The sequence below is a fragment of the Atta colombica genome, unplaced genomic scaffold, assembly GCF_001594045.1.
Source record: "Atta colombica isolate Treedump-2 unplaced genomic scaffold, Acol1.0 scaffold107, whole genome shotgun sequence".
NCBI lineage: Eukaryota > Metazoa > Arthropoda > Insecta > Hymenoptera > Formicidae > Atta > Atta colombica.
Window position 1 is genome coordinate 1283717 of NW_017259192.1, and position 20085 is coordinate 1303801.

The following is a 20085-nucleotide window of genomic DNA, read 5'->3' on the forward strand; positions in this document are numbered from 1 at the left end:
TGCGTTTAGTTCGTAATGATTATTTAATTCAAATATATATATTTAGATTATATATTTAGATTAACAAAATCTTGTAATTTAAAACATGTTATTTATTTGAATTAATAAATATTTGCTTGTTGAACTAATATTTTTTTGAAACAGCAACTTTTTTCTCAGTGTATATCTTGAAACAATTTTAATACTGCTCTTTTATCTTGAAGATAGATGCAAACTTAGATATTTATACATATACATGTGTAAATGTCTAAGTTTGTGCTGTATTTTACAATAAGAAACACAAGAAATGGATTCAAGGGCATTTTTAATATCGTATCTCCCATATATAAAATTATGGAAACCGCTTCTGTTTCTATGTTTTATTTCGGCGACAATATAATGTCTTGTTTTTATTAAATAGTTGTTATTGGTACATTTTGTTTTTACATCCACGGGATTGTGCAACAAGACGTGCAACGTGGCTGAATAAAAATAATAGATGAATAGTGAATACCACGACTCTCTCGCGCACGGTCAATCGATATTCTCAGTACATGACAATTAACGATTTTTACGAATTTTGGTATACAAAGCAATAGCAGATTTTTTATGAAAAAAAAATCGGCTTCAAACTCATTGAGGAATTTGTTATCGATAACTTAGATAAAGGTTCGAGATGAGTGAGCTATTAAATGAACATTTAGCTTGCAATTTCCCGCTTTTTAGTTGTAAGAAAGGTAGAATCGGTGTATATTATCAAGATCCTTTATAAATTATTATGTTTTATAAATAAAAAATTATATAATATATTAATTCTTTATTAATTTGTCTGAAGTATGAAAGTTACTTCCGGCTTTACAAATGTATATAAATGCCGTTTATATATATTATCATATTTAGTGCAAATTGTTTAACAATTAAATGTTTTGTATTTATCTTTAGCAAAAGAATGTACAAAATATTATTTATTAATTTTTATTTAATTGTAAATCATTAAAAAGAACAATGACAATTGAGATATAATATTTGGGTGTGAGCAACACTACACGACTAATTACGTTAAGGTTAGTTAAATTGAAAAAATTCTGTTTTAAAATGTAGGATACTCATATATTAAATAAATATATTAAGACTATTCCGGGAATAATTACCTGATTATTTTTATGTAAATGATCAGATGAAACGTTTTTAGATCTCAATTAATTTCTAGAAAATGAATATTTTAATTTATATAACGCCTTTTTATTGCGGGTTTTCAATGGAATTATATATTCAGAAAGAATAATTTAATCGAAATATTTAAAAATTTGGCTAAATACAGATCTGAAAATAATTTTCTTGGGCCATGAAAATAATTACATAATAATCTTAAGCATAATGAGTTGCAAAAAGTTTTGATTTTAGTAACCAGTTTGAGTCTCCTACATAATTATTTTAATGATCCAACAAAATTATTTTCAGATATGTATCTAGCTAAATATATTAGATTATTAAGACTATATAGCTTTGAAAGTATATAGTTAAATATATTAAAATATTAGCAAAATCATTCTTTCCTATATTGAGTTTGTAAAGAATTTTAAAGAAAATTATTAAAAAGAAAGAACATGTATTAAACAACATTTATGTAAAATAATATTTTACAACAATTCACAGAATGTGAAAATATTCCAGGTAACTATTCTTGGGTCCAAGTACAAAGGCAGGAGAGAAATGAATAAGTGCGAGATACAAAAGTATCCTTATGTTGTTTTCCAAGTGACTGATTCAATCCAGACGAAACTTCGCGATCGACGGATGTGTCAGTCGGATATACAGAAAGCGTCGAATTTTCCTTACGTTTAGAAAAATCGCATTCGTGTCTCGCGAAAGCTTCGGGCAACACGTTCTGCTTGTCACTAGGCATAGCGACAACATTTTTCTGAGGCCTTTCCGCGAGATCTTGGACGATTGCCGTAGAGATATGCAACAACATGAGTATGTGTGTACCTGATGCAGGCGAAAGGGCGTATACGGCCATGCTATTTGTGTGTTTACCAACCAATATTGAAATATCTTCTCTTACATTTAATATTACGGGAGCAAATGCGACGCATGTATGCATATATATATATATATATATATATATAAATATACACACCTACGCGCATATGTATGCACGTATACATGTACGAATACATGAAATGCATCGTCTCGCTCTGTCTCTTCGCTTCTTCTCCCAATTCTGGGTAGCATGCAACGCAGGGTGGAATCGAAGGATGAAGCAGGGATGAATTCGATGCGCACAACTCGGTGAATACAGGATTCCATCCGGATAGAATACAAATAGGAAATATGTTTACACCCCCGAAAGCATTCCAAAGTATACGTTGCGTATACCTTCAATGCCGTTCGTCGACACTTTTTAATCCCGATGTGTGTATTCAATGTGGAATTTCATTTCAATTATATTAGAGTTTACATCTACGATTTTGCGATTTATATTTTTTGATCGTTGAAAAGAATTCAGAGAATAGTCGCATTTCCAATTTTTCTCTCTAGATTGAATGTGATCAAAAATTGGGATAAAAACTTGGATATAAAAAAAATAAATGAAAACAAACTTATTCTTTATTTAAAGACTCGACGGTTATGAATACACATTTAAAAGTTAAATGCGGAAAAATTCAAAGAGCAACTTTTTGCATACATTTTCCAAATAAATCTCAATTTTTTAAATTAATGTATACAAATAAAAAAGGAAAAGAGAATGATCTTTTGTTCTTTCGAACCCCTATGCTCAGCTTGTTAAATTGTAACTATGTCGCCATACGTCAATGCTGGTTCGGGATCTCAATTGTGTTAAGAGACAGTTTCCAGTGGCATAGCTCGATTGTAAGCGCGACCTGAATTTGATCCCGAATCAAAGGCATGGATGGGAAATTACCGTCGAAAGCGACGCGTTGTGCTAATATAAGGACAATCGGTAGCATTATGCGGGCACGAAGAGGTTGTGAGAAATGCTTTGGACGATTGTCAGGGTGTAGCTATACACACACACACACACACACACACACACACACACACACACACACACACACACACGCACGCACGCACGCACGCACACACACACACACACACACACACACACACACACAGCAGAGCCCTTGCCGGAATAACAGCGACGAAACGAATTTGCGCCAGTTATTTAGGGGTTAGCGCCGAGTTCTGCCTATCCGGATTAATTAAAGTGGAAATGCGACGACTGGTGCTCCGCTTGCTCGTACGAGTTTCCTATCGCATGCAATTGCGATTTCTTGGTGCCGTGCCAGCTTTGTTTGAACATTGTTATTTTCGCGATCAGAGTCCCGTCGAACTACCCGTTTGTCGCTGCGCGAGGAGAGGTAGTACCCGTTCTTTTGACGAAGCGTCGTTTAAGATAACGAACGCTCTCTTCTTCCTCGCGTTTCACCTTGCGTCTTTGTAAAGCGAAAAACAACGGAGAAGATCCGCTTCTCTCCGAGGGTATATCGGGTAACGCCGCTCTTTTTCCTTTAGCCTCTCTCGTTCTTACCCATTCTGTCTCAACCATCGAGTTCCTCCCACCGCGAAAAGAGAGTAACTCACTCAAGCTCCCTTCGCGTAGCTGGTGTCATAAGTCAACTCCCTTGGTAAAGGGTGGTCTAATGGGCCCGGGAGAGCTTCACTGAGGATCTGGGGGAGCTACGACGACACAGTGGAAGAAATGGAGGACGTGCTCGTCTCACTATGGCCAAATGCGAAGGAGAAAAGGAATGGAAACGATAGGATTAAGAAACCATCTAAGAAGCAACCCACATTCCGAAATTTCAAAATTACTTAAGCCTGAAAACTCGATCTATCAGAAAGCTTATTCCAAATTTTATTATTCCCTTTCGTTACTCGCAGCTTGTCGACGGCTCACTGTTGAAAATTTTGCAAACACCGACAAGAGGCGTGGCCCACGACATCGAGCTGTGTATGGTATGAATTTCAGTGGTGGATCGCGCGAGCCGATTTAATAATACCGTTGGCCATTGTACCGCAAGCTGCATGTGACGCGACTGTGTTAATCGATGCTACGATATCAAAGGTAATGAACTGCAATATGAGGAGTTTGTAAGCGCGGTCATGGTGGATAATTGTAACAGTCACAATAACCCGAAACCATAATTACTGTACGTGTTGAAAGAACACATAATTAACTCTTAGTTATACGATTAAGTCATTTGCGTCGCATTTCTTTTCTTTGAAATACTAGGAGCTCTGTGGTTAAATAAAGGTCTCTAGTCTTTTCTTTTTTTTAACACAACTTTACAAATACACGCTTTCATACAAATACTTTCTAAAGATATACGTGTAAGAATTAAAATATATCAAGTAAACTTAATAATTTTTGCACTTGTAAGGCCCAGTTTTTCTAATTTCTGGTTGTAGACTTAACTTATAGACTTAACTTGATGTAAAGATTGTATTTTTTTAGCTATGGTTAATCACTAAACAGATGGTTTTGTAGCGAATAATTTTTAAAGTTATCACTTCAACAAAATCATTAGTTTATTGACTAATCAGCTAGAAAAACAATTTTTACATTATCATAAAAATTAGAAAATGAAAAACCAAACCTGAAAAATGATAAAAATTAATCCGAAATATAAACGATCACGTGTAATAAAAACTAGAAAATCATCGTGTGTACTAAGGGTTAACTTCTAAAGAATTGATACGTTTTTAAAACAAAATCATAAAAAAGAATAATCAGACAATCATAAAGTAGATGAAAAGGCTGAACAAAAGAGTAGAAAAATGAAGAGATAATAAGACTAATATTGCACTCGCGCAACTTGTCACGTCAAACTTGGTTTTTTTTCGTTATTAACTCGGTTATTAACTAATGGGTCGGAGAAAATCTTATCGCATAGACGTCATTATGACGTGTTTACACAAAAAACACGTGCACCTCCTTCTCATTTCCTCCGATGAAATCCGAGATTCGTGTTAATTTGATGACTCGCGCTCGATTTACTTCAGGCACGATGATTAAAGGTGTTGCGGTTATGCGTAGTCGTAAAAATACGATACGGTTAGGCTCGGAAAACACTGCACGGAAAGTTAAAAATGAAACGCATGTGATAAGAACACCGCAGACATTAAGCGAACGTTGTTGTATTATCACGGCAATAATTGTGAAGTTTAAGGAACTACCCGCTGAGAAACTTGAAGGGTTCTTTATTTTAAATAAGGCTGATCTCAATTATTTCGCTTTTTTTTCCTCGGGTTTCGCGATAATCTTCTTAATGATGTTTGATAATATATGAATGAAAAAAGGCATGAAATATAAAAATAAAGGTCTAAAAATTAATGATTTAATAACTAACTATCATAAGCATATAAACTTCGTTCTTTATTTAAATCAATTTTTTTAGAATATAAGTAAAAAATATGATTTTTGAAGAATTGAAGAAATGTTCTAGAGAGAGAAGTTTTATTACTGTAATATTAAAAATAATTAAAAATATATTTAAAAAATGCTCATCATTTTATATATTAAATGGAACATATCTTCTTTAAAATTTATTTTCAAAATAAGAACTAATGTTGAAAATATTATCTTAACTTAAGTTGTTTCTGAAGTACTTTCTATTAAAAATTACGACTATTTTCGTACATATAATAGAGGATTCTTTAATTATGTAAATATAACAGACTTCTAAAGATGTTAAAAAGTAACAAGTTGTAGCTTTAAAATATACAAATTTCATAAAAAAGTAAATTAACAACATTGAATTTCAGCTTGCTAAAATGATTTATTATTGTAACGAAAACGTAAGTCATTGCAAAAATTACTGCTTCTCATGTCAATGACAATTTTCTAAACTTAATATTTAATAACGCTTGATTAATATAGTTTGAAGGAAACGGTGTATTTTTCTTTTTCCCGGGAATTCTAAATCTCCTAATAGGTCAATTTCAACAAAAAAATCGACTCATGAAGTTTCTGAAATGATCAAGACACAAATCTTATTTTCTTTTGAATGATTATTATCTCTCCAGTACTTTTCTCAATTTATTATCGTAATAATTTCATCACAGATGTTCTGAGAGCGTAAGAAAGTCTAATCTTCTTCTCTTCTTTCCTATCTTTTTCCTCTTCTTTAATCTCCAAGACAATCTGACATCCACGATCATCCCGTCGCGACGCGGTGTCTTCCGTTAGGGCACCGTTAAGTCGCGCCGCTATATTACATTACTTGTTCTGAAGTTCGGCGCTCGCTCATCAAGCTCTAGTTTTAACGCAGAAAATTTTACGAGTGTTGACGAAGCGCTAACCGACGCTCTCCGCTTTTACCTCATCCTCGTCGCGCATCATCACTGCATTCGCGGCTTTACGAGCGGAGAACTGCAAAATATAATTTAACGATTCGCCGTGTTAAGTTTTGCCTGCGTCGTTGCGCTCCTAGACGACGCCCACGCGGCGAGCAGTGAGAAAGAGAGAGAGATTTCCTCAAGGGCCATGCCGAGCTAAACCTCCTTTCAGCAAGACGCCCGACTGAAGGTTAAATGAAATGTTAAACTTATGCATCCGCGTATCTAATTAAATTTGCCGTCGCGTAATCGCGCATCGAAATTCTCTGAGAGAACGAGCACGACTTATCGGCGCGAGTTTAATGTGTACTTTAATATGTTGCTCATATGTTGCTCGTGAAGCGAAATTCCTAATTTCTCATTAAATCTCATAATCCTGCATTACTTATACATATTTATCCATATATTGTACAATTATATTTCGTATAATATTATAAATTAATTCTTCTTTTTCAATACTTGTTAAGAATTGGCAAGAGACATTGGCTAAAAAGATGAATTTCTATTTTATTAAATTATAGCTAAAATATTCAAAAGATTGTAATAAGTATTTGTAATCAGAAGAAGCGTCTTGCTAAAAAGTGATTTTTTTGAAAAAAAAAGTAAAATAGAAGATTGATTTGATATCTTACTTCTAATATTTGCACTATAGTGATCTTATTTATTATTTTAAAGAAAAAATTGCAAAACTCTTCCAACTCTTCAGCAAACTTTGCAGCTTCATAAAACATAAAAAATTTCATGGTAAAATATTGCTCTTACAAAATCAATTGTCTGCACCGGGAGTATGAAATAGATAATTCTATTTATTATAATAAAATTTTATGGGTGAAACTGCAAAATTTGGCTGCTTCATAATTTCGCAAAATACAAATTAAAGAAAGTTTTACAGCACAATCTTTTAAATTGAGAAAAAAATGGCTAATTGAAAATAGACGAACCAGAAGATTCTAATTCATCCATGTTTAATCAGAATTCTAATTCAGACATTTTTCTCAATGTACGAAACAAAATATGATAGAGTACACAGATATATATCTGCGTGGCAAATGAGTCATTCTTGCCAACCTTTAATAATTTAACATTTAACAATTTGAGAATATATATCCAAATAAATAAAATACAATAAATCTAAAATTTATTTAGCGTAAATAAGAAAATTTTTTTCTTATTTATGCTAAAATAAGAATATTAAAAACGGGGGAACATTTTATGTTAAACATACATGTTTCAAATCGCTAAATATTTCATGAGCAAGTAGAGAGCAGATTAAGTCGAAAAGTCCTCTGCCATTTTGCAGTTTTCGCAAGTTAACAAGATATTAATTACTAAAAATTGCCGAAAACTGGCCTTCAATAATTTTTTACTCAAATACTATCAACTTAACAGAAAAATTGTAAGAGACAAAAATTGTTTATTTTCTTCTCATAAAATTCTAAGAATTTTTTCAGAATTTTTTAATACTGTATTTTTTGTTTGTAAAAATAAGAAAATATAGTAGGTATTAAAAAGTTGATAAAAAATTATAAAAAAATTCTTAGAGCTTTATGAGAAAAAAAAATAATTTTTGTTTCTTACAGTTTTCTATAAAGTGATAGTATTTGAGAAAAAATTATTGAAGAACAATTTTCGGCAATTTTTAGTAATTAATATCTTAGTAACTATTGCGAAACTTGCAAAATGGTACAGGACTTTTCGATTCAGTTTAATCCGCTCTACCTCCATGAAATATTTGGTGATTATTTTGGGACACCCTGTATACTTAATATACAATAATTAAGAAATAATATTTTGTTTTTTAATAGCGCAACAATTATCGCGTCGTTTTTACTTAGTACTTTCATTTGCCAAAAAAAATTAAAATTTTCTTATTTTTGATTGAATCTGAAGAGTCCGTTTGTATTAATATTTTATTATTTAGCATAAATTATAAACTTGAAAGAAATTATAATTTTTTTATAACAGAACCGAGATAATATAGTTTAATATAGTTTGCGTTAATTTAGAGAAAAAATATTAATTATTATTACGTATAATATTATTACATATTACGAAACGTAGTTGTGTTTTTACGGTTCTTCTACGGTAGATATAGTAACGTGCGAAGTGCGAACATCTCACAGAATTTAATCGCGCGCATTGAAAATGCGAGAGAATAGTTTCGTAGTCTCAAGCGCTATTCTATGACAAGCAAGGACGCTTTGATATCGTTAATGTACATCGCGGATGTAGCTATTCCCGTAAATTAACGCAAACAATGGTATGTACCGAGTATCTGGGGCACGAGCGCATGAGCGGGCCTCAACCAGAGAACTCGCGAGGCGAGTTAAAATTTTAGCAATGGCTCAATTCCCGCAGACAACACGAGGCGAACCGCTTAGCAAATTTAATCTGCAAGATTAGAATAATATATATGCATAAGCAATTTTCGTATAATTCTATATGTGATTGTTGTGAAAGCGGATGAAGCACGCGAAAAAAAACGCCTTCGTCGTTTCCTACTGCAATCGTCTTTGTAAAAAACAATTTTACATTTTCTCTGTGCCGAATTTGTGTTTCTCCTGTGGGAAACATGTGCAGTTTGCATACGCGGTTATATTTGTTACGTAAACCAAAAGTGAATTAAACATTAATGCACTCACATATAAGGTGCTGTGACACTCGTTATTTTATGATAAAATCTGAATATCATTGCTACAAATTTTTTAATAATAAATTATATGTGCAATTCAACATATACTAAAACCTATATAAAATATGTTTATGTATATCTCAACATATTAGATATTATATGAATAAATTTCCGCGTTTAACTTTAGATAATGCTAACAATTTAAAAAATTTCCGCGCTGAATTATTTTTCCATTCAAGGTTGAATAATCTGCATGAAATTGCATTGTTTCTCGTAATTAGATAATTAACTACATTTTTAATTTAATTGAACGCTAAAAAGCATTTCATTGCGTCACTATTTTCACTGCGGTAAAACCGTCTTTGAAGCAATCAGAATAATTTGTAAGACTTATGGAGACAATACTGTGTCGGAAAGAACGTGTCAAAATTAGTTTAAAAGATTTAAGTAGTGATTTCGAAATAAACGATAAATTGTGTTGCAAAATATTCTTTCGCTGCGATATTCGTATGCTGTCTGAAAGATGGCAAAAAGTGTTAGATTTGAAGTGAAAGATTTGAAATACTTTGAAATGTTGTACGGTCCCTTTTATATTAACAGATATATATATATATATACTTTCGAAAAGAAAAACAAACTTATTTATACACCTAATCGTATAAAACTGAAAAATGTATTAAATTTGTAAAAATTTATATAGTAGTATTTTAAATATTGGGTTGTCCGGAAAGTTCGTGCCAACTATAATAACCTATATAATTTAATAAATGTATACTAAAACTTAAATCTTTTGCATTTCAATTTTCCTTCAACATCGGCACGAACTTTCCGGACAACCCAATATATTTTTATAAGCACTGAGATCCTTTGACCGAAAATAAGATATTGTTTCTCTTAATTGATTTATTCTCGTCGGTTTTAATTTCGAATGATGATAACTTTTTTAGAAATTTAAAGAGTTGCAGCGACAGAATATTTAATAGTATTTACTTTTCAATATTTGAAAGAAATGTATTTTTAGAGTAATGTTTTTTGATAAAAAATTCTCATCATAGATACATTTTTTTACGCTCAGATACTATCACGTACGATACGACCAACGTGCACAAGCTCTATCTTCTTGTTAATAATATTTTCTGTTTTTTTTTCTTTAATTACGAAATAGGCTTTGAAAAATGGATTGCGTATATTGAGAAGTTTGTGTTTTATTCCGTGAAAACACGATGTATCGAGTGCATCGATCGATGGCGTATATGTTATTTTTGGCATCGCTCTCTGATATTTGGCGGCATCTAGTTCTTGTTTCAGGATAAAACATAGTGGAACGATGAAATACTCTGTCAAGAATGCATCATCAGTTCCCAAAAAATTCCCGAACGCGGGCAATCTATCGCGTGATGTTCCGCAAATGCGTTAACAGTTTCGTGCGATAGATACGAACGATGCGCGCGCGCAATTTTCGAGCGAGCTTTCGCTTAACGAGTTCGAGGACAGGTAAGATTTACGAGAAAAATGCTTGTCAGCGCGGGGATGGAATTTATGAAAACTCTCGTTTCGTTCCGGTCGACTCCGTCAGCTCTTCTCGTCCTCGTTCTTGAACGCCCTTTTTCTTTCCGACGCGCTTCTTCCTCCTTATTTCTCGTTCATCCATTTCCCTTGCGCGGAACTTGGTGTGCCGCTATATCCAGAAAGTACATCGACTTGTAATGCACTTTTTGCGATACATTAAGGCGTATATTTTATGACACGTGCGTATAACGCGCGATGGTAATAGCAAGCTTCGACTCAAGGATAGACGAAGACACGCGAATAATGTTAAGGGTGCGAGCGAGTGACTGATGCGACTCCGGGGTCGCCTCTTACAGAGGTAGAGGTTATCAACCCCACTCCATTAAATTACACTTAACTCGATCTTACGGTCGACAGTGGCACCATTGTTTCCATTCAATAAAGAGTTATACAATGACAAATAGCATAATCATACATCTTGCATCTATAAATTTAATTTACGCATACTGGGTGACATAATTCATGATATGATTAATACACGAAGGTAAAAATCACTTTAACTTTGTAAGTGTAATTTAATTGTTTATTGCGTAATGTCATTCCTTTACGTTAAAAGTGACAACTAAAAAAATTAAGTTTTTCAAAAAAGGGAACAATTATTTTGCAACTTAATAGAAAATTATTGACTAATTAAATAATATCGGAAAAAAGATTATGCTCTAGAAATATGATAAAATGTAATATTCATTTCACAACTTAAAAATCATTCTTTTTGTGTTATTACTATTTTAATATTGAAATTATAACAAATGTGGAATAATTCAAATGTGACATAATTAAAAATATCACAAATAATTTATATTTATCTTGTGTGTATAATATAATTAAATTCAAAATAATTAATATAATTAAATTCAAAAACAATTTTTTCTTCGATCATCAAAAAACTTAATCTTCTAAATGTTTTCTACAATACAAGCGACTTTTCTTTTTATTTACAAAAATGATGAATATAACTCAAAATGTGTATCACTCTTGCAAAAGATGATCTCTTTAAAAACTTTGAAAAAGAACGACATAAGTGCTATTGGACGAATAGACTGTGAAATCAAATTAGTTTTTGATAATAGAATAATCTTTACCTTCATAATTTGAAACTCACATTTTCTGATTTGTGTCACTTTTGAAATAAACGAAAAAATAAAGAAACAATGTCATGATAAGTCATTTAGTGTACTTATATGGTACGAGTATTTAATTAAATTACAGAAATTCACATACTTTATTTTAACTTTTGCTATTTTCTGTATTTTTTAAATATTAATTCTTAGTGTTGTTTCTAATAATATTATCAAAAAATATCAAAAATTGTTAATGAAATTCAAGAAAATTTTGCAATAAGCACTGCTTGTTGCATAATATCGTGATAAACCACACATACAATTGGTGTGTAAGATATACTTAATTAAATTACAAAAATTCAACTTTTTTAACTTTAGCCATTTTTTATATTTTTTTCTTCTTTAGATATTCTTAATTGTTATTTTTAATAACATTATAGCATAAAATATATAATAACAAAAACTGTTAATGCAGTTCGAGAAAATTTGCACTAAGTAGTCTAAATGAACTTATTGTCATTGTACTGTTGCAACCATTAAGGATAGTATCGCCGTGTGAATCGTAATGATAATAGGCAAACTTCCCTTCATGATGCAAAAATACTAAAAATACACACCGCGTTATTCCTTCCATCTAATTACAATAATAGCCGCGTAACGGCTCGATGCCGCACGAATTTACATAACGTCCGGCATACTTCATTATCGCAACTATTGATCGTGAAAACGATCAGGGTAGGAATCGAGCCAACTCATCGGAGTGGATCTCATTTAGATTTCCATTCTCGATCGTTCCGCGATTTTCAGAACCGGCAGCTTTATCAGGTGGACCAGCACGCATACCAACCATAGATCGAGTTTCCAGTCGAATACATCTCATTCGTCAAACGAGTTTTCTCCTCTGTAGAATTTCTTTATGGCAATTCCTAGCAAGAGTATCGTATAGTGACTAAAGTCACTAGACATATCCGTGAGAGTAACGCAATCCGTCCACCATTTTGATTCAAAACGTAGCAAAATTCCAAACTGAATTATTATTAGGATAATTGCAGTTACACGGAAAGAATTTATTAAAAAACTAAAAATTTAGCTACACAGCAAACAAGCTAACGTTATTTATCGTCATTTTGATTCAAAATCAACATCTTTAATGACAAAATAAATAACAAGATAAATAACGTTAGCTAGATAGCTAAATTTTTAGTTCTTTAGCAAATTCTTTCCGTGTAACTTCCGTTATCTTAACAATAATTGCATTCAGTTTAGAATTTTGCTACGTTTTGAATCTATGTTTTGGATTTATCGCTGGATATAAATCTGAAAATAATTTTGTTAAATCAAAATGATTACGTAGAGATTTCAAACATGATAAATAATACTGTAAAAAGTTTTGAAAAATATTTTACTAATAACTCTTACAACAACTTACATTTGGAACATCTATATTATAATTATTCTGAGTTCAAGAAAATTATTTACAGATCTGTAGCTGAATAAATTTTTAGACACTTCAACAAAATAGTCTTTTCCATACGTACCTATGTATAGAAAAATTACAAAGTGTACATTATCCGACGCCATTTTGATTCAAAATGTTTATATTGTGCTACTATACATATACATATCCAGTAACTTCAGTATCGATGGCTCGTTCGTACCTGGCCTCGAGATGCATGCAGGGATGCCATCAGTAGGCTATGCAAACGTATCCATAATACATAGCGCGCACACGCGCCACTGTATGCATGAGACACGTGCATGCTGTGTGTCGTGTGTTGCGTACGTGTTGCGTGTATATGCGTGGCGTACACGTACCGGCGGCTTCGCCGCATCTAATGTACACTTTTCACGTCGCGGCAAACTGCGGCGAGCATCATAAAGATAGTCCGGGGAAGTGCACGTTGGTATTACGTGACATGCTGCTCGATAATGATACCATCGTCGTGCGATAAAAACAAAGTGAGCGTTATACAAACGCATTCGCGCATATACATATATACGTGCGTACGCGCATAAAGACATGCCCTATACAAGTGGCGAAGATAAAAGATAATGGGAAGCATCGCTTTAACGAAATTCCGCAATGCGTGAGAAAATTATTCGTTCGCCTTATCGCTGTATTTCGATTTGCTCGGGGGGATATTATTAATATATTTCGCAAGGAGTTTCCGCTCAGCGACGACCGAGAACGTTCTTACTCAATTAGATTTAACTGCACTGTAAAAAAATTACGTGTAAAATTACAACAATTATAATGAGTAATTTTGGAACTCATTAATCTGGTAGAAATGTATGCAATTTTTTAGACACTCGTTCAATTACTGTTTAATACTATTATATTCTCATTAATTGTAATAACACCGTATAAGATATTGTCCTGTTTTTATTCAGCAAATAGATTCAGATTTTGCGGTATATTAAAAAAAGAAATGTTTAATTTTAAAATATTAAAATGTTTTATTCTTGTCTGTTTTTTAAACAGTTAAAAATATTTTAGATTTAAACTTTTTCAATAAACAAAACACTGTGTATTTGGATTTAAAACACTAAAACATTTAAAATAGAAATATCTTTTATTATTAACTTTTATTGTATCAGCTACAATTTGATGTATCTCATCCATACAAATATGGGCACTAGAATCCGTCCGTTTTTTTTACCTATGAATGATTAAAAAAAATCTCTAAAAATTCACCAATATACTTTCAACTTTTTAGATATAATAAATATTGGCACTTCATTTGGGAAAATAATAAAATGTAGTGTAATTTATAATTATCGAAAGACTCAAAAAAATTTGCACGAACAGGAATCGCTCAGTTATTAGTGACCCGTATTAGTAGGATAAGAATTAAACCTTTGTTTCGCAAAGATATTTCTAACATTTTGTAAACATTTTAAACACTACACTTTTTATAGTGTAACTGCACGCAAAACATTATATCTGTGGGATTCCAAGTTTTATTTCTCAGTTCTAGATTAATAAACTGTTCTAGACAGAAGTTAATAAACTGCTCAAAAAATGCATGAAATTTCTATCAGGAATATTAAAGGTGTATATTTACATATACGTAAAATCACAAAGTACAATAAAATTATTATCTTCTTTACAATAATTAAACAATTTGTAAAAGTAAATTTATGATTAAAGTTAAGCTTATAAAAATATTTATGTATTAACTCGCTAACGAATTATATATAATTTTTCTTAAGCAATGCTATTAATATGTGCATAAAAATGCAAATATAATATGTACATATATATTATTATTACTATTATTACACATATAATGTTATAAAAAAATTTGTACATTTACATTGAAATCAACAAAAATATATTATTTTTCTTGTAATTTTCTATCTAATTATACAAAGGTATATTAGAAGTAAAAGTAATAACTTTTGTCTAAAAAATAATTTTATTTGTTCACTATAAATCATGTAATTTTACTTTTTTTACAGTGTACGAAGAGAAATATGCCAGAGAAATCGCAATAAAGAAGTTTTTTAAGACTCAATATAAGTCGGATTTATGTCGTAATCAGGATATTTTATCTAGAATTGAGGGCAGATTGCTATGCGATTATATGGCAACTCGTTTTTAATGTCTTATGCGTAAATTGAGGATTTTAAAAGTAGAGTATGTTCATGCTTTTAAAATACCATTAATTACGAGTCAATTATTTATAAATTAACGAATACTATATTTAAATAAATTGTAAACAAGAGTTTTTAACAACATGAAAATGGATTTATAATAAATTGCTATAAAATTACTCTTATGAAGAGATTTTAACATTTTATGTTTACATTAACAAGATCGATTAATGTGCATCTTCAAATCTTTAAAGCGTCTATACATGTCAAATGTGACAATAGTTACAGCGATCAGACACACTATGTCGTTCTTCCATGAATTATAAATAACGAAGAAACACAATTAAATTAAATTAAACATCAATAATAATAAATGTATTCAAGTTGATTCCCTCATCTCGTATGTTTGATTATTGATGACATTATTCCTTGCAAGTATATTCCATATCACGCAAAATGTGACTTGAAATAAGATCATCGTCAAAGATACTTTTTTTTATTTCGGCGAATATGATATCTGGAAACTTTTACGAACTTTTTAAAGTTCGTCGTCGTCGTCAAAATCGAAAGACGTAATATCGAGTGGATGTCTAAGTTGGATCGTTAAGAGGATCCTTGTGTGTTTTATCAATTATTTTTCAAATAAATATTTTTCTAATTGCCTTTATAGATACACACCCACATATTTATTTAAAAAATCTTTTTCTATAATTAAAATATAAACAGTAATATAATTCAAATTCCGATCGATTTTACATCAAAAATTATGAAAAAAATTTGGAAAATTACAAAATTACAAAATAATTTGGTATCTGCTTCTGGCATCGTAATAATATTTCTTTTATACATATAAAATTATCTTAGTTTGGACTGGGATTACTTGAACAAACAATATTGAGTTCTTAGAATTAGCGGGAGCACAGAGTCGCATTGGAAATGCATAAGAAAATGAACTAATCAAAGTTCTTCATCTCCTCCCTTCCTATGAAATAAAAGACTCTGGTTGATTTTCTTATACTTTATGCATTATGCGTTATGCAAAAAGGTTATAGCCTTAGATATATATATTATACTTAATATGAAAAGATTAGTTAGTTAGAAAATTTGTATATATATGTTATTGTTGTGTACTGTCTAAATCTCGTGGAATGAAATCTCACTCAAAGAGACTGAAAATTTAGCCTGTCTTAAAAAAAGAGTAAAAATACGGTCACTCTTCAAGAAGAAGCGAATCTCATGTCAAAAGAGTAAATTTCACTCTAAAAAGAGTGAAAATCTGCCATTCTTGAATAAGAGTGACCGTATTTTCACTTCTTTTTCAAGACAGGTTAAATTTTCACTATCTTCGAATGAGATTTCACTCTACGAGATTTAGAGAGTATTACATAGTATCAATGACATGTATGTAAGTCCTACTGAACCAATAAAACAGACAACTTTAGGATCTCCTTAAACAGCGTTTATAATAAGATTTTAAGGTATAAAAAGTTAAGCTATAAGCCTTAAGTCATAAGAAATAGACGATTGTTCTCCTCACATTCGACTGTGATGGTCATTTTCTTACGGCTTGACTTAAAGCTTAAGTTTAACCCTTTAAAATCTTACTGTAGATGCCGTTTTAAGCGCGTGCAGGCGCACCGGACAAAGTATAGTGCGAATACGGTTTACCAGTTATGAACGCGCAAATGATACGAAGCGCGCTTTGGTAAGTGCGAACGAGCTGAGAGGGAGAGAGGGCCAGGTGTGCTCTCGGCAAACGAGATGGATGTGCTGGATGTTCGCGTATCGCGTGACCACTCGATCAACGCCGCCGCGAGTTGACAGTGACTTACGCACCCGGGCACTCAACGAGATATGACATGCGCCACTGGTCGCGCGCCGCCGATGGGGCGCCCCTATTGTTACCCTACCTATGTACCCGCCAAACACCCTTAATCTTTCTATCTTTCATAGCCTTTGTCATCGTTCGATCGCTCACGTACACCATATTTCTCTCCTCCCACGCGCTCACCCCCCGGTCTTTATCGGCCTACTTCCCGTCTCACGAATAAAGTGCAACGTTCGTTGCTCGCCACGATAATGTCGTTTATTTTATGCGACGGTACTTTTTTGCATTAAAGCAGGCATTTCTAAAACCGGCTCCATTCTTTGGGGACGTGCGTCGCGACAATGATGTTCTCTCGTCGAATGATATTAAAGATCGTAGTGATTGACAGGCGGTGGTTACTTACCGGAATCCAGAACCGTGTATCGTGGATTTGACGTGTCGATAGGCAGCATATCTCGTACCCAGGAAATGATGGGCGTCGGGGATCCAACCGCGGTGCAAAGAAGGACTGCGTTGTGGCCCATCTCAACTACCTTCGTTGTCGGCGCTTGAGTAATCATTGGGAAACCCATCGGTAGATTCTCCGCTGTAATCGCAAAGGAAGGCATCTTTAGTCATTAGCCATTGTAGGAGAGCTTAAAAGTCTGAAGTAATCGGTGCATTATGCAGTAAGAGGCTGATAATATTGTAAAGAGAAGACGGGAGTTGATGCATCTTTTCAGAAAATTCCTTGAAGAGCGAATATATTGTACTTATAATAATCGTAATAAGATAACATACGTAAGGCAATTTATAATAAATTTGACATTTTAAATCTGGCTACAACTTTACGAAGCACATGTTATACGAGCACATATTATTTGAAGTCGTTATTATTTTCATGAATTTACAAGATCACTGTACTTTCCCTGAGAGCGAAGTGACTTGATATTTTGTATTATATTATATTTTAAGATAGCGAGTTCAGCGAGTTCATTGAGCTCATATGCTTGCATGAGTTTAATTTATATTTGTTTGCTTTTATATGTGCAGACGTGTTTGCGCACATTGAGTATAATCGATCAAAAATTTTTGACTGCTTCATCCGTTATTCATCTACAAGATGTATGATCTTCTTAGATATCAGAATAATCAAATAATGCTATATAGAGGGTGTCCTAAAATTCGCGAATCAAAATACTATACTAAGAAAGTTTTAAAAAAATTAAATAAAAATGTTATCCGTAAATTTTTATTTTAAGCGATAATTTTGAAGTAATATATGGCTTATTTAAGTATTAGAACTCTTTATACGGACTATGTTTAAACGCTAAAAACGCGCTTATTACTGCATATTGTGTTATTCCTGGACAGATGACTGTTTAAATATAATTGGCTATTTTTGAACCTTTATAACTATTGTTTTAAATAAATATGTACATATAACCTTTTTATTATTAACTGAATTTTTCAAAAATTTTCTCTCTATTTTGATTCGCGAATTTCGGGACATTCTGTGTAGTAGAGTGAGCGTATGTGGATTAGTTATACGGAGATAACATCTAAGTAGTCGAAAATATTCACGTAGCGAAAATGTCAAAATATTCGACGTGTACACATCTTTTACATTGATACGAAGTAAACTTCGCGACTCGTCAATTATATATCGGACGTGTCGTAGAGTAGATCCGGATAGCCCTCTGCGGATCGTAGACGGGATCCGGCGACTGGTCTCGTGGGATCGAAAGTTAGGAGAAGCCACTGAAACTGGTCGGCCATACCGCCGTTCCCATTTCCCATCGCGGAAAACAGATCTTCCGTCTCTCGGAAGGCAGCCCGCTGATATGGATAGATGCGCTGGAATGCCGATGCGATCAGGAATGCAATCACAGAATTCAATATACCGCGCGGAGATCTTTTAAAAAGATCTGCCAAAAAGATCAAATAAATCGCAATTTCGTTTCGCAATTTCGTTTTTCGTTTTTTGGATGTTGGAATAATAAAATTGGAATAAATATCTCGCAAACGATTTCTAATTCATTATTTATTGATATTCAGTCCTTTTCGCATATTTTTGTTTTTTTAATAATTGTTTAATAAATGTTTTTGACATTAATTGTTATTTGATAATTGTTGTTTGAGAGATATGTAATAGAACTGGATGAATTCGTTTTTTAATAATAAAAAAAAAAAACATCATTAAAGCTAATTGAGCAGATGAAAATATCTGCCAAGAGAGAAAAATATTGTAATCATTCGATAAAACATTATGTTTTACGAGAAACGAAGCAATATTTATAAATGCACTGACAATAAAAAAAAAAAACAAAATATTCACAAGCAAATGTGGCATTTTCTTCAATATTTAGATATTTGTTTGGCTAAAAAATTATAACTATTATGACAAAATACTTATAATATTCCTAATAATTAAATATCATATACATTTTTTATAAAATATATCTCGTTAATTATAAAAAAAATAAAATAGACGATATATTTTTAGGGAATAAAATTTAATTTCATCAAAATTTTATTTAATTTTATGTAAGAATTTATTTTAGTAAAATAAATATTATATCTTACACATAAATTATTAAGTTATCGATAGCGACATTTGAATCTTCGTGGATCTTAATAGGCTGTATGCTCATCAGGAACTGCTCGATATCCAATTAAAAGATATGTTCAATAGAGATTGAGCGTGTCAAAGGAACGATGCACAAGTCGTGCGTGAAGTTCAGCCTTGGGGCAAGCAAGAAGATTAATTCGACCTGTTTCGAGGTACACGTGATACGACCCCACATCGTTCCCGTTCTTCATGTAATTACGACGGCGCTACATTAATCCTTGGGGTGAACTCGTAGTTAAATCTAAGTTGGCGACGCGGCGTACGAAGTTCCGAACAACTCCCGCGATTGTCCTGCTTCCGTTTCGACGGTGCTCGTACGACAGAGATGAAGACTGAATTTACTCGAACCGATTTAATAACCGATTTTATAATACTGGTTGCTTATTTCAAGCAAACATAGAATTTATTCTGTAAAATAGAATTAAAAATCTGATAAAGAAGATAT

The 20085-nt window shown here is 32.4% G+C and overlaps 1 protein-coding gene across 3 annotated transcripts in view; it reads right to left on the bottom strand.

Moving 5' to 3' along the window:
* The window catches only part of LOC108693050 (tyrosine-protein phosphatase Lar), a 144959-nt gene that overhangs the window by 29936 nt on the left and 94938 nt on the right, over positions 1–20085 (bottom strand). For all 3 annotated transcript variants that reach the window (XM_018201734.1, XM_018201726.1, XM_018201717.1), the window contains exon 3: positions 17433–17615. In XM_018201734.1, coding sequence (XP_018057223.1) covers positions 17433–17601 — 169 coding nt within the window. In that variant the 5' untranslated portion in view covers positions 17602–17615. The remainder of the gene's footprint in view (positions 1–17432; positions 17616–20085) is intronic.